Source organism: Toxotes jaculatrix, chromosome 5 (assembly GCF_017976425.1).
Source record: "Toxotes jaculatrix isolate fToxJac2 chromosome 5, fToxJac2.pri, whole genome shotgun sequence".
Classification (NCBI taxonomy): domain Eukaryota; kingdom Metazoa; phylum Chordata; class Actinopteri; family Toxotidae; genus Toxotes; species Toxotes jaculatrix.
The window spans coordinates 28,673,960-28,689,547 of NC_054398.1; the positions used below are offsets into that span (position 1 = coordinate 28,673,960).

The following is a 15,588-nucleotide window of genomic DNA, read 5'->3' on the forward strand; positions in this document are numbered from 1 at the left end:
ATGTGGAGAAATCCAAGACTTGACAGGTCGATCATGAGGCCTGGCGTCATGATGTGCTAAGCTATAATTTGACAATCCCAGTGTGAGAGAAGGTTTAGATGAACTGTTGAAGTAACAAGACAGAGACGCTTCCTGTCTCTTCAGGTAAAACAAACGAGCACCTTCTTTGTCGTCACAGCAGCAAAGATATTGGTAGAGACGTCAGTGTTTTGCAGAGGAGCGAGTCACTGCTTTAGCAAAATGCTCACAGTCAACTCGACCGTCCGGCCCAACACCCGCCTCCTTCAGCAGCTCGTCCACTGAAAACAAAGACACAGCTGTCAATCAAAGTCACCATTTTGGTTCCACCTATTAAACACCTGCGAACACTATGTGGAGTATTCACACAGGTGTAAAGATATTTGTGCTGTGTTCATGTGTTTCTGTAATTACCAGTTTCTTACTTGGTCAAACAGGCTACAGTCTCAATAGCAAAAGTCTATCATTCAAAGTGATTCAACATAATCAAAGGACAATTTTCTAAATAAAATGTCAGACTGAAAAGATTGTAGGATACGAATCCTCGTCCACTCTCACCCTCTTTGTCAGTCAGTTTCTCTCCCAGCCCTGTGAGTTTGGCTCGTAGCTCAGAGGAGAGGATGAAGCCTTTCTGCTCCTTGTCGGCCATCCTCAGAGCCTCCAGGATCTCCTCCTCTGGTGCCTCCTGCTGGAGCTGCCGGTGCATGATGCTCAGGAAGGCGGAGAAGTCCAGCTCTCCACCGCGATCTGCAGGAAGACATTTACTCTTTACTGGGACAACCCCATCATCTGTGATTTTGCCAGAAAAACAGATAAGACAAAACTTTATTGATCTTTACAGGAAGAATTAGGTCACTGCAGAAGGAAAAGCTATAATATTGAGGGGGAAAGATATAATTTCATATGGTGAATTTGAAATAAGTTGTTCAAACAGTAGAACAATAAAACAGAATGTAAAGCCCACTGCTGTTAGATAAGCTGGTGACAGTTTACCTCCTTTAATAAACTGTATGGTGGAAAGTGAGCAGTTAATTACAGCTGGTAAATACAGAATTTCCCCTCAGACTTTAGAAGTGTATTATACACAGAAAGCTCAAATATCAGTGGCCTGGATGTTACACAGACAGAAATATTAAAACCATGATAACCAGGATCAAAAAGCAAAGTTTCAAGTCTATACATATTTTTGTCATGTTAGCTGCTTGGCTTCTTTTTACAGTGATCCACACTCTGTGTCCCATCTTCCTTCATCACCATCAACACACACACTGTGGTTTAATCTCTCTCTCACACACACATATACACCATCCTGCTGCCTCAGACACCCCCTACAGCACCAAATGTGGATTAATCCACCGCTGAAAATAGTCCCCAACAAAGCCAGTTTCCTCTTGTGATAACAGCTACAGTGAGCAGCTGTTTTATTAAACTGAGCCTTTTTAAAAACGAAACTTTATGTTTGTGACATATTTTTAAAGATTTACATCTAATAAGTCATGAAATCTTAAAAATCATCAGTCTTGCCCTTTAAAATTCCAACATTAAAGACAGATGCAGAGTACTGCACAACCTTGGCCGAGGTTCGCTCTCATTATTTAAGACTGCAGTTCGAGTTTTCCTGTGATCGTACAGTGAGGATGGATGACGACAGCATGTGCAGATACACAATGATGATGATGGAAAACAGCTGAAATCAGATCACAGAGGAGAACAACATGAAAACAGCAGCAGTAGGTGTTCACAGTTTGTGTTCCCCTGTCTCACAGTTATCTCAGGGCATCGTGTTGTGTCAGGTCTGATTATCATTTGATTTTTTTGTAATTCTGCAGTGACCCACAGGGCTCCACTGTTTCAGTTCATGATGCTTAGGTGATGAAACGTACTGAAACACAGGGATTAATGCAGAGCTTTCACAGAATGCCTTGACTGCCTTCTCCTCAACATGTTCATATTCACCTACAATTAATTGTCATTTAATCAGTTGGTCAGTACATTGAAATGTATTGATCAACCATTTAAGCCACTGATCAAGCAGAGATGCCAAAAGTTTCTGGTTCCAGTTTCTCAGATTTTCTGTGTTTAGATGAATTTAAATTCAACATCTTTGGGTTTTACACTGTTTAAACAGAAAAGATTCTTCAACATCTCAGAGTCAAAAATAGTCAAAGCCCCAGATAGGTACACCAAAGTAATATATTGGTGCAGATGCAGCAGGTTCATGTCACGTCACAGTGTGTGCCAGAATACAATCTTTTTCATAATCTGCGTCAGACTGTACAACAACTTGAATTTTAAGACAAGTCAGACTGTGCACCGAATGTGTCAGAGCTGTGAAATGTTCAACAGAAAAAAGCAGAGACACATCATCAACTTGCATCTGCACAACTCTGATGTTTTAAAATGCAGCTGAATAAAAACCAGGCTTTGGCCATAGACTCTGCACTGGGTTTTTTTTTTAGCTTTATTCAAAAACTTGAAGCTTACAGTTTCACATCTGCCATTGTGTTTTGCATCATTTCATGGTTGGAGTGGAAAGTGGAAAGAGCCCGAAAATTTCGGACTCTTTCAGAATTTTGCCACCAGCTGTCTCTGGTCTCCAGAACTCTGAATCGGTCCTCAGTCTCACAGTGAGCTCTGCAGCCACTGGTTTGATTGACAACTAAAGACTTCAACACATTTCACACAGTCAGCTTTTGTCTGGGGCAAAAGATCACAGAGTGTAAAGGTGCAGCAGAAAAGTTACAGAGCTGCGAAGTGAGTGGAATTATTTATTTCATTCATTCCTAAATAATAATCATTCATTCCTCAGGATGAATCATCAGGTCAAAAGATGAACAGCTGTGTTAGAGAATATCTGAGTCTTTGACAAATTCAAAGGTACAAGAAGCCTGTGGACATAAAAACTGAAGGAGAGAAGTCAACTACGACTCCCACAGTGCATTTCAGCAACAAACATCCAATCACAAATTGTGTTACATAAGCCGTTAACATATTGGGGTCATCATAATTCCAAGTTTCTGACCTGTAAATTGTGCTAACGTCAGTTACGAGTGGGACACTCCGATTTTTCTGAAAGCTCTGATATTTACGATTTTGCACTTATCAATACAGAAATGACCGAAAATCAGATAAATCAGACACCAGCAACCGTTCACTGTTTTACAACCGCAGAGAGCCAGTCAATCAGTCAATCAATCAGTCAGTCAGTCGATCAACCAATCAATCAGTCAGCTGCTGCTAGTTGGACAGGTGTACCTATGTTGTGGCTCAGCAGGTGTCGTTGGACCTCGGAGGGGGTGGGGTTTGATCCGAGGCATCGCATCACCGTGATCAGCTCCCGGGCTTCGATCTTCCCCTTCCGCTGGCGGTCGTACAGAGAGAAACACTCCTTAAACTCTGCAACAACAACAACAAAGACACACAAACACACAAAGTCAGATGAATTCAGCTCATCAAAGTAGAACAGAGAGCAGCTCTGTACATTAACTCTTTAACTTCTTCTTCTGCGTGTGTGCAACGCATCACAAGAGACAACGCAGCACTTCACTACACTCCAAGGCCTCTGTGTTTTGCACAAAATGCAGAAAACACAATCATGTTCCAGTTTTAAAAACGGACCCCAACTCAGCGATGGGTTTGTTTGTGCGGACTCAGGACTCAGTGGGTTCCTGTGATCACAGGAAACTGTGATGAGTATTTTTCATTCTTTTTAGACATTTAACAAACCAAAATATGAATCTGTTCATCTATAATAAAAATCACCAGATCAATGAACAATGAAAATATTAATCAGTTTCAGAGCTAAATGCCAACTGACACACTGGCTGACGCCAACCACTCAACCACTGACTGCAAAGACACTGTGGCTGTCCAACTCTGTGATATTGCAGTAAATAACTCCTATGTGCTTTCAAGCAGAGACAATAATGTGAATTTAATGTCACCTCTTTAGCCTAAAAACTGCATTCAGATAGTGAACCTTTGTATTTAATCACATTAGTGGGTGGAGGAAGTTGGTCAACAGATCACTGCGTGAATCTGCTGAGCTTGAATGGAACAATGCTGCTTTGTACTGAGGCATGCACACGGAAAACTCTGCTGTCTGATTAAACACAGACACTGCTGGGTTTGTCTGTCAAAGAGAAATAATCTCATTTCAAATAATAATCTCAATAATCTCCAATCAGATAAATTTGTTTCCCATGCTGCCAAAAAACCTTGAATTAAACGAGATGTATCATTCATCTGAAACATGGCTGTTTTTATCCCATTAGCACCCTGGAAGCAGCAGGTCGCCACGACGCTCGTGTCCGGACTAAATTCACACAGCAGGAATGTGTAAAGTATGAGAGTCTTACCATTAATCTGATCCTGCGTCAGGAACTTTGCCTGGAAGAAAGAGGGAAAACAAACTGAGCAAACAGGTGAAAAGCAGAAAGTTGCAGGTGAAATGTGGATGACGCTCTGAAAAGGGCTTGGTAATTATCTCACCATTGATGGTTCAGTGTGTGTGAGCGGGCAGCAGGTCTGAACTCTGCTGGCTGTTGCTCAGCTCAGGAAACTGATCCAGGCCGGTGTAAGATGAGGAAGGTAATGGAAGAGGATGGAGGATCCTGACTGGGACTCCGTGTGGAGGGAAGCCACTGAGGGGCCGGACAGGTCCAGGACACATCCCCAACTCTGCTGCTGTCTCAGCCTCTATCTGAGGGACTGTCCTGAAATTTGGCTCAGATGTTTGTTTTCCCCAGAGGATGACTCCTGCTGAGTTGTTTTGTTGTTCCTTTATTTGTCATCTCACGCCATTATGAGGTTGACAGAAAGTTTCAAATTTAATAAAAATTTTAGCCAAGTTTCCAGAAAATCCGTAAAAGAAAATGTGAATTAATTTCAATCCAGGTCTGAGAATTTATGCAGAACGACCCAGTCAGTGTTTCTTCACAGGTACAGGTGCTGGTGTTTGGCAGTGAATTGCTCACAGACAGTGTGGTCCTTACCTTCTACACAACACAACACAGACACTATACTTGAACTGCTGAGAGGAAGCTCTGACCCTTGTAAGCAGAAAAAGATGTTCTGTAACTGAAAGGTCACAGGTTTGAACTCTGAAGCAGAAAAAGCTTTTTCTTGACTTGAACACAAAAACAATCCATTTCAGAATGATTTGAAATTTCTGCCCAGGACCTCTGAGTCTGACTTTTCTAAAGAAAAGGATGTTCATGTTTGTACAGTGTAGCTACGTTTGTAACAAAATGACAACATGCTAAAAACATGTCTAACTAACACGTCACAGGTCGACACAGACCAACATTAGCCAGAATGCTTTTCAGTCTCATCCTTCTTGATGTACGTTTAATTTGGTTTGGTTTGGTTTCTGTTTGCAGACCAGCTTGCCCTGAGGGCTGAATGGCGCTTTTGAATTGGATGCACTTTAATGGCACTAAGCTAACTGTGAGTTAACCGTCAGTACAGATAATTTAAAGGAGCTGTTTGTTATGAGGTGTCTCTGTCAAAGTTTGCTCAAATGTTGACTGTGACTTAAGGATGAACTGAGTAGATTTTGGAGGTCAGAGGTCAAAGGTCAAGGTCGCTGTGACCTTAATGCAATGTAAGTTTTGCTTGTGAACACCCAGCACTAACCTTCCCAAACATTATGCAAAACACCCATAACCTCTACATCTGCTACAAACACGCACCAACTGCACAGAGGCGTACCACCGCCATGCGGTACTTCTAGTTTGTATAGGGTTTCACTTCCTCATAAACTCCTACAAATATCAGGGATTCCCTAAAAACAGCTCCACTCTCATCGTAAAAAGTCTGCAAACGTTTAAAGTAAACTCCATCATTTCACTGATGTATAAACAGTATAAACCCTGTGCAAATCTTTCTCTTCCTTATCACTGCACGTCTGTTTATGCAGCTTCTGAACATCCAGTGTCCAATTTACAAATTTATAAAGTTTACTTCAATCTGTTTCATGCCTCATTCAGTCCTGGTCAAACAGTTTCAAGACTTTTCTGAAGTCGAGTGTAGTTTCTTTGATTCTGCTGTCTAAGGACCCTTTGTTCTGTTTTGGGGTTTTTTTGTTGTTGTTTTTTTTATCATGCCTTAAGAAAAAAATGGTGTTCTGACCTGTGTTTATGTGGAGAGGACAACTTCAGTGGTGATGGGTTGTGTCTTTGCCAGCTGAGATATTGAGTGTCCTCACTTACCCTCAAGCCTCCTCCTCATTACTGGTTCTGGTCTATTTTCTGCTGCTGTGGGATTAAACTGCTCTCTGTGCCTCTCTGATGGAGTCCCTGGATGTGTTCTGAGTATAATAATGTACAGACACTGCACGGCTGAATTGGATAAACGTTATGTTCCATATGGAAGATGTTTTTCCTTCCAAACTGTGAATGACTCAGCGATTCTCCCACATGCCTCCTCAAAAAAAAAAAAAAAAGCAACATCATTTACCTTTAAGAGATCAACAGGCAAACAGAGAAAACATGAACATCAGCAGGAAACAGAGATTAGCTTCTCTGATGACGGGAGGAAGCACAGGGGAATAAACTACAGCTAAGAACACTGCAAGGATTCATTTGATTTTAATTAGTTCACTTTTATTCAGACCACCGAAGCTTCATGAAGCAGAACAAAAAAGCAGTCTGTTTCCTGCTGAGGGCTGGAATAAAAAACAGTAGTAAAACGAAGTAAACTGAACATGCAGTGTTAATGCAGTGTTAATGTTGTGTTAATGCAGTGTTAATGGTGTGTTAATGCAGTGTTAATGCAGTGTTAATGTTGTGTGTTGTGGTGAAGAGGAATTATTGTTCAATATCATTGATGATTTTTATCCATAGCACTTTTCCAAAAACAGAACAAATGAAAACAGACTGAAAATGACGACAACATGTTCCCACATGGTTTATTTGGGTCCGATTATGTCTAATCAGTACTTGCTAAGTGTTACAGATGGGTTACGATCACTGGTCCCCAGTTCTGGTTAAAGACTTTACTCACAGATGGATTTTATAACTTTCATTAATGACCATGGTGAGTGTGAAGGATGTTTGTGTCTAATCAAACACCAAAACCTGTTCAAGTACATCATCTGTTTTATTAGATGGAGAATTCTGCTGCCTGCTTTATAAAGTGCACAAGCTGAATGACGTGAAGCTCAGACTCCTGTTTCATTCTCTGAGCTCACATGTTCTATGTGTTTTATTGTGCTGATGAGCTGGTTTAATTATTCTTGGTTGGTTCCATGATTTTTTTTCAATTTTAATTTAATTTAATTTAATTTACAGCTTTTACCCTGGTCACATGACCGTGAGGGGAAAATCATTTTTATACACTGATCTGATAGAAGCATTTCCCCAAAAACATGAAATATTAAACTGATTTCAGCCTCTTTGAGCATAAGAGATGATACATGAGAAATTTACTCCCTTTCGTTACCTTGTCTTTGCACGTGTAATGACAATAAAGTTGAATCTAATCTAATCTAATTATCTATTATTACACTGATCAAGCATTCAGTTCAGACTTGTACCATGTCAAAAGTGTTTCTGAAATGTTTTTTGCTTTTCTTTGATAGTTGGACAGATGGACGACTGGACCACTAAAACGATTCATTATCATTATATTGTTATCATTATATTTTTAAGGATCGTACACAGATACGTTTCCATCCATGTTATGTCGCACTGTGGCTGCCTCACTTCACAAAGATCTGAGCCCGTCTGTTCCCCTTTGAGATCACACCCTTAAAAGACTTTGCCAATGAAACATTTGAAAGTCTCCACCAGGACAGTGGAAACCTATTATTTGTTCATTCAACACCTTATGTCTGCAGAGCAGAGCGTCTGGTTCCACCTGCAGTCCGTTTGGTCAAATTAACGTCAGATTAATGTTAGATTAATGCCATGAACTCAGTCACCAAACAGTGTGAACATTATGTCTGGGTGCTCTGGCGGAGGTGGAGGGTGTAGACAGCACGAGGCTGTGGGATGTAGATCAGCCCGGGGTGTTTCCTCCTCAGGACGGCATCGTTCCACAGACAGGCCACCCAGACGGCCACCAGGAACAGAGCTGCCGAGAAACTACGACACCAGGGAACAGTAAGACATTTTCACACATGTAGTAAGGATCACCTCACACCTTTGCTTCTTCATTTAATCGTATTCCTGTCGTCTGTTTACTGGTTTGACACTGTTTCTGGTCCAAGCAGGTTCTTCTCTTACATTTCAGTTTGTGCTGCAGCTGCATTTTGGTTCGTATCAAAGAAAATATAGATTGAATCTCTGCTGTCAGTGTAGCTGCTGTGGGAAAATCAGCTCCACACAGGAAGAGCCTTATCCAGACGTCAGTTCACTGACTGAGTGGCAGCTTTTAACAGAGCAAAGTGTTGAGAAGGTTGTGTTGAAATGTTGTTGTTTTTCGGTCCTCACTCTGAGAAAAACATGGTTCTCTTCTCATTATAAGTTGCTGAGCTGCTGGTTCATGTAAACCTGACAGCTCCTCTGGGTTATTGATACATGGAGCTGCTTATGTCTGATGGTGCCACTGTGCAGCTTTAAATCTGAATATTTTCATTCAAAGTAATTTAGGTCACATGACATCACATGTATGTTCCCTCAGAGCAGGTGGTGCATCAGTACCTGTAGAGCATGAAGAGGCCGTTAGTGTCCGGAGACATGCCCTGCCTCCTCTGGTGCATCACTGTGGCAGTCATTGCAAAGAAGGTGAAGATGAAGAGGATGAAGGTCTGCCCCTCAGTGATCAGGTACCTGTCAGGAGCACAGGGAGAAAACAGGAAATATCAGCTCCCTGCTCGAAGTCTCACTCACTTCTGTTGTTCCAGGATTTTGTTTTTCAGCCCATTAACTTCTGATTTTGTAGGTTTAACATCGCTGTCGACCATTTTTCAAAGGATCTAAAGCTATCCTGAGACAGTTTATCACCTCATCATGTTTTTAAGTTGGTTACTGTTTAACATCTGAGCAGCAAACTTTTTAAATTCCTCTTAAATTTAAAAAAGTATTTCAACTTCCCTTATTCAGCATCTGTAACCAGTTTAATAAACGGTTCATAAAAACACTCTCATGCAGTTGGAAGCAGATCTAAAGTCTTTTTTAAGTCATTATTTATTTATCTCCTCTGTAACTTGATGCTGGTGTGTAAACACATAATGAATGAAACTAATTTCATTAAATCTGCTTATAACAACATGAGAATGTATTATTATTATCAGTGAATTAAACTGTTGTCAAACAATTTCAAAACTAAAACTCATTCAAACTGAACTTTTTCTATTGTTTGTCTGCAAGATTTGTTTGTCTAACAAAAAATGAAAAAACAAACCAATAAATAAATACATGTAATATTTCAACAGCTGACTCCTCTGGCTTCCTGAACACCCCACCAAAAGAGAATTTCTGCTGAAAGAAAGTTTCTGCTGCACTTTGCGTGAACACACATTAAAACCATATGTGAAATTTGAAAGCTGCTGTAGTATCATCAATCATCAATCATCAACTTCTAAACATACTGAACAAACAAACAAACAAACAAACAAACTAATGTGAGACAAAAAGGCAGATTTCTGCTTCAGCCTTCATTCTGTCCTGAGTGAATAATGTAATTAGTCAGCAACACCTGAGAGCTGCCTTATCAATTATTACTGGAGGCACACACACACACACACACACACACACACACACACACACACACACACACACACACACACACATACACACACACACACACACACAGCTCCTCAGGTGCTGCTGGTGTGTTGTTCATCAGACACTCGTTACAGTTTCAGTGCAGCTGTTATCTAGTGGAACAGTCAGAGGTCACCACAATACACACACACACACACACACACGAGGCTCCAACAGACTCAGAGCCAGAAAACAATCATATTTTTCATTATTTGTTGACTTTCATTATAAAGTGAGTCTCTCCAACTCAGCAGTGCAGATCTGAATCAATCATTACACCTTCACTACAGGTTACTTCATCCACAGATGTCCCACGGCACACATGGACACACACTGTGTGATTAAACTGACACCAGCTGAACAGACTGTATGTATCAGAGCACGTCTGTAGCTGGACGGAGTCACTTGTCTGTGCCGTCCAGAACAAACTGGGTTTAGCTGCTCTGAGGTGAGGTTCTCCTGCTGCAGACAGATCTGCTCAGAACACTGAGAATCAACACTTCGATGGCAGACAGGTGTCACTGGTTTAAGCTGAATAATCCACTCTCAGCTCTGCCTCCATGTAATTTCTGATTCCTTGTTATCATAGCTGTGGATACGTAACTGACTCTTCTGTATTAATATATCCAGGGTTCTTGTTTGTTTTGCTGCCAGCATCTCAGCTGGGAGCTGGTCGACCCTCAGCTCCTCAGGATTGTGTTAACAGTGACGAAGGAGGAATTTAATCTCCCTATGCTCGGCCTCGCTGGGTGTCTGTGTGGAAGAGAGCGTCTCAGAATGTTAATGTGCTGAGGCCCAGTGAAGATCTCAGTTCACACAAAGCTCTTCACACAAACTTAATGTAGATTTATGCACCTGCAGCTTGCTAATGGACTTAATCACCACTTCCAGCAAACACAGGTTTCCCTCGGTGATTCCATCTGTTCCTCACTTTGTGAAAGTGTTTCAGAACAAAGACGAATCGTTTGGTGATTTTTCCTCTAGATCAAACTCTCTGCTCTGAATTACACTGCCACAGTGAAGTCAGCGATGTGCACCTCCTTCGATGCCTTGCTCAAAGACACGACAACAGGACACAGCAGATGCTAATAGAAACATGTCTGCTCCTTCAGGGACTGAGCCTCTGGTCACTCACTAATCTAACAGTAAAACAGTCTGACCAGTAGTAGGCGGCGTTTGGAACAAGTAGCATCCACGCTGCTGAAGGCATCTTCTCTTCCTGTTTCCTGTGGCAGAAACAACCACTGAAGAAGAACAAGAGGATGAGGAAAAGAGGGATGTACCTGGAGAAGAGAAGCAGAAGAGAAACTGCTGAAAGTCAAAAGCTCCATCACTGTATCAACACAACAACCTTTTATCAAGGACGCATGTTTATCCACTGTGGGTACACAGGGTGTGGGGGGCGGGCGTGGGGGGGGATTGCGGTGGCGGGGGGGGCGGAGAGGTCACAGATCTTACACATCAAATAAACTATTATAATTTCAGTATATAAAAATAAAACCAATTTATTTGATTTACCATTTGGTAACTCCCTACGAATTTATTTGATTTACCATTTACAACTATATGAAATCATCACCAAACTGGACACTCTCTGTCTCCCCCCTCTCACATGTGCCTGGATAGTGGACTTTCTAACCAACCAGCCCCAGACTGTGAGACTCGGCCCCCACCTCTCCTCCATTCGCACGCTGAGCACCGGCTCTCCACAGGGCTGTGTGCTGAGCCCCCTCCTGTACTGCCTCTACACCCACGACTGCAGTCCGGCCCACAACAGCAACCTCATTGTCAAGTTTGCTGATGACACAACAGTGGTCGGACTCATCTCAAAGGGAGATGAAGCAGCCTACAGAGAGGAGGTCCTGAAGCTGGCATCCTGGTGTTCAGAGAACAACCTGGCTCTGAACACCAAGAAAACCAAGGAGATCATTGTCGACTTCAGGAGGCACAGCACCGACTTAGCCCCCCTCTACATCAACGGCGAGTGCATGGAGAGAGTCCACACTTTCCGGTTTCTTGGGATCCTCATCTCCACTGACATCTCCTGGACAGAGAACATCACAGCGGTCATTAAGAAGGCTCAGCAGCGGCTACACTTCCTGAGGATCCTCAGGAAGCACAACCTGGACTCCATCCTGCTGCTGACCTTCTACCGCTCGTCCATTGAGAGCCTGCTGACGTACTGCATCACAGTATGTTACGGCAGCTGCACCATGGCAGACAGGGAGAGGCTTCACAGGGTGGTAAAGGCGGCACAGAAGATCATCGGCTGCCCCTCCCCTCCCTGATGGACATTTACACCTCCCACCTCTATTCTATTCTATTCTATTATATTTGGTAAATCAAATAAAAAATAACAGATAATATAAAATAATCATGTTATTCAATTATGAAAGAAAACAACAGGCTTCTGTATTATCCTTTACATGCTTATTTTTTACTGAATGTGTGTTAAATCAAATTACTCCATCACACCCCAGGCAGATGCTAATCCAACACAGGAGCCTTGGTTGGTTTCTGGGTAAAATGTAATGAAGCTGCTGTTTGCACTGAACCTGATTTTTGCTCCGGGGCCCCGAGAAGATTAATCCGGCTCTGATGATGGAGTTATGCTGGGAATTAAGTGAAGTCAACAAACTCTGTGTATTAATAATAAAAAGGCAAAACATCAAACAGCAGAGAGAGAGACGAAGCAGAGTGTATGCACACACCCAACACAGGGGGAGAGGTCTCACCTCCTCAGGGGGGTGAAATCATTGGGGGGGTGTGCGATCATCCAGAAAGTCCTCAGACCTCTTTACTGTTTCACAGCTTGTTATGTTGCAGCCTGCTGCTAAAATCCTTTGAAAAGTTTGAACTCCCCACAATGACAAAGCCAAAACTGAATTTTAGAATTTTTCATCATCATCGTGTTACAGTGAAGAACAGTCTTACATCTTCTTACCACATCAGATGACCGACAGTGTCGTCATAGTAAAACAGGAGCTCGAAGGCATCAATCTGCAAATTAAAGTAACATCCATCACTCTCACCGACCCGAGCCTCCATCACACATGCTGATAGATGCTGACATGCCCACACTCCTGAGTCCATCTTGTTGTTTGATTGTGTATTGTTGACAGGTCACATAAAATCCCATGTCACATTAGGACAACTAAACATTTATACAGTTATTTCATCAGAACCAGAACCTACCAGGGATGTAGGTTTGAGGTTCTGCATGACTGGATTCTCTCTGACAGACAGGTGCAGCTCGTAGCCAATCAGCAGGAGCCGACGGGTGATGGAGTCAGCCACCAGGTGGAAGCTGGTTGCCATGATGACGACGATGATGCCAACATGGACAGCTGGGAGGGGCAGATTCCTGGGGCTGAGTTCGAGCATCTGCGACAGAAGAACAGATGTTTCACTGTGATCTGAGAAACATCATGTGAATTTATTCAGCGTGACGCGTTTTGTCTCAGTTACTTTGAGCAGAGTGAGCGGAGTGGTGATGTTGTACAGTATGTGGAGATATTCTGCAGCACCAGGACGATTCAGAGAAAACCAGTCTGCTGGGAGGACGAGCTGCAGAGAGGAAACACAGATTTGATATTTTATTTCTCCGTTCAAAGACTGTCCTCCATCAGTGAAAACAGGCTGAAGCATTCTTTCAGAAACACGGTGTGTCACTGCTGGACAAGATCCTCTCTGGAGAATATTTCACCCCACAAAGAAAGTTTCACTTTCTCTTTGTGGTTAAATTCTCCTCTATAAAGGACATTTCTTCAGTAAAACATGAAATCTGTCCTGCTGGACTAAGAACAATGAGTGGATTGTCCTGTTACCATGACAACAGGCCTCCCCACATCCAGGATCCAGTTCTGGATGGTGAAGCGGAGCCAGAGGTCCAGGTGAAACCGAGGTTTTGACAGAACCATCTCCATCTCTGCAGAACCAACGGACCGGCTGCAGTACACAGAAACACGTAGCAGATGGTGTTACAGATGGACGAATGAACATTTTTATTCAGTTGAACTGGAATCAGATGTTCTTGATGCACTGTGCAACGAGGGGTGGTTTAAATGTTACAGTGATGGGATGTCTGAGATCAGCTGCTCAGAAAAGATAACATAGAGATGATGAAGTAAAAATGGAACAACAACATTCAGACGTAGTTAATCACCAGCTCGAAAAACAAGAAACAAACTAGACTGCAAATAATACACATCACTGAAATGTAATGTCTGATCAGAGCACAGTCACCATGGTACCAGAGGTCAGAAAACACATTTCCATCCACTGTTTGTTTGATGTGAAGAAAAAGTCAGATAATGTTGAGTTTGACCTTCAGTTACAGAATCTCCTCGTGAGGCAATAAACCACTTAACAGTCTGATCACCTCGTGTTTTAATACATAATTCACATCTATTCACATTTATAAGCAGAGAGTTTAACAAGTTTGATTTAGAGCCAGAGGATAAATAAAGTGTGTTTAAAGGCCCATTTCCCTGCTGTTCACACACAGTACTGACACAGGTTATCTAATGTTAGTCGTTAAAGACCTGTCAGTCATTCAGGGAGAGACTGAGACTTAGACTGTCCTCATCAGAGAGTCTACAGCACTGATTGTTCAAGAAGTTAACAACACTTAGAGTCACAGCAGCGCGTTGAGCTACATGCTAACATCAGCTTGCTAACTATCTCACATTGCTAACAGGCCGATGTTTAAATGGTATAATGTTTACTGTGTTCATGGCCCATCAACATACTGACATTTGTTAATTAGCAGTAAACACAGAATAGAAATGTCATTGGCTCTGCAGGTACATGATTAAAGTACTGGACAAATTAAAATGTGACCTGATGGTGGCGCTAGAGGAAAAGTCAGAAGATCAGCAGAGTTATTCCAGTTCATCCTGAGGGGACCATGAACATCTGAACCACATTTCATGGCCACGTTCAGGTGTTGAGATGTTTCAGTATGAACCAAACCACAGACTGCTGCCAGCCTGACTGAGAGGAAATAACATCTGCATATGGATCTACAGGCAGACAGAGGAGCACTTACAAAGGAAAAGAAAGAACAGAGAGAACTGAACAGTCCTGAAGCCAGTGAAACACATGACCTGACATATGCTCTCCTTCCAAAATCCCCAAACTCAAGTGGATTCCCTCCTTCTCTAATCTGATCTGATCATCTGTCACACATCCAGCTGGGGATAGGCTAATGTCCTGCTGCTCTCATTTTAATTCAGCGTTCATTAATCAGTAATGTAATGAGGTTAGTCCCACTCACACCCACAAACTCATTTCCAGAAAGGAGCCAGCCAGGAGCACAGCAGCAGGACAGATTTCAAAGATGGAAACATTTCAGATTTACTTCAAGTTTTCTTTCATCAAAATAAAGTCTGATGTATTTGTTAAATTTTAAGTTTGCTCTGAATGAAACAGGAAGCCAGTGGAGAAAATTTGCACATCATTTGCACTTTCCAACATTTCCGGTCTTTCTTTTTTTTATGCACAAATTATAAATGTGAATGAAAACAGGTGTGTTACAAAATGGACAAACCTGGGCAAGATTAGAACATTTTTATCGAAAGATTATAACTTTATTCTCAAAATCTCCAAAATTTCTTCCCAGAGAATGACTGAAATCCATCCAATCAAACCAGTTTGCAGCTGTATTTGTGGGTTACAAGTGCCATAAGAAAACAGGGAGTGAACCCTGAGACTTTGCGGAGCTGTGGGATGAATCACATTGGACTGGAATGGTTCCTTAAGGGAGGGACTAATGATGAAAAATTTATTTTACAAACCTGCACATGAAAGTTGCTGCATGCAGAGCTGAGCTCTGTCTCTTCCGGACGAACGGCTGCAT

General features: G+C 42.1%; 2 protein-coding genes across 2 annotated transcripts; both read right to left on the minus strand.

Moving 5' to 3' along the window:
- Window positions 1–201: 201 nt before the first annotated feature.
- calml4b (calmodulin-like 4b) lies at window positions 202–4,690 on the minus strand. Its single transcript, XM_041039186.1, has 5 exons — window positions 4,637–4,690; window positions 4,377–4,407; window positions 3,274–3,414; window positions 577–765; window positions 202–299 (listed from the first exon to the last, which is right to left on the minus strand). The coding sequence occupies exons 1-5, from the start codon at window positions 4,688–4,690 to the stop codon at window positions 202–204; spliced, it is 513 nt and encodes a 170-aa protein (XP_040895120.1).
- A 3,267-nt stretch (window positions 4,691–7,957) lies between these two features.
- Window positions 7,958–15,588, minus strand: cln6b (CLN6 transmembrane ER protein b). Its single transcript, XM_041038763.1, has 8 exons — window positions 15,527–15,588; window positions 13,556–13,676; window positions 13,197–13,295; window positions 12,924–13,112; window positions 12,673–12,728; window positions 10,889–11,011; window positions 8,664–8,792; window positions 7,958–8,105 (listed from the first exon to the last, which is right to left on the minus strand). The coding sequence occupies exons 1-8, from the start codon at window positions 15,586–15,588 to the stop codon at window positions 7,958–7,960; spliced, it is 927 nt and encodes a 308-aa protein (XP_040894697.1).

What these genes read in the sequence shown, in the direction of transcription:
- cln6b (XM_041038763.1), bottom strand. Translation starts at nt 15,588, where the DNA reads ATGCAGCCGTTCGTCCGGAAGAGACAGAGCTCAGCTCTGCATGCAGCA. An exon ending in ACCTCAAACCTACATCCCTG is followed by an intron (nt 12,729 to 12,923) that starts GTAGGTTCTGGT and finishes TTTAATTTGCAG; the next exon opens with ATTGATGCCTTCGAGCTCCT. An exon ending in CCAAACGCCGCCTACTACTG is followed by an intron (nt 8,793 to 10,888) that starts GTCAGACTGTTT and finishes TGCTCCTGACAG; the next exon opens with GTACCTGATCACTGAGGGGC.
- calml4b (XM_041039186.1), bottom strand. Translation starts at nt 4,690, where the DNA reads ATGTGTCCTGGACCTGTCCGGCCCCTCAGTGGCTTCCCTCCACACGGA. An exon ending in GACGCAGGATCAGATTAATG is followed by an intron (nt 3,415 to 4,376) that starts GTAAGACTCTCA and finishes TTGTTGTTGCAG; the next exon opens with AGTTTAAGGAGTGTTTCTCT. An exon ending in CCTGCTGAGCCACAACATAG is followed by an intron (nt 766 to 3,273) that starts GTACACCTGTCC and finishes GTCTTCCTGCAG; the next exon opens with ATCGCGGTGGAGAGCTGGAC.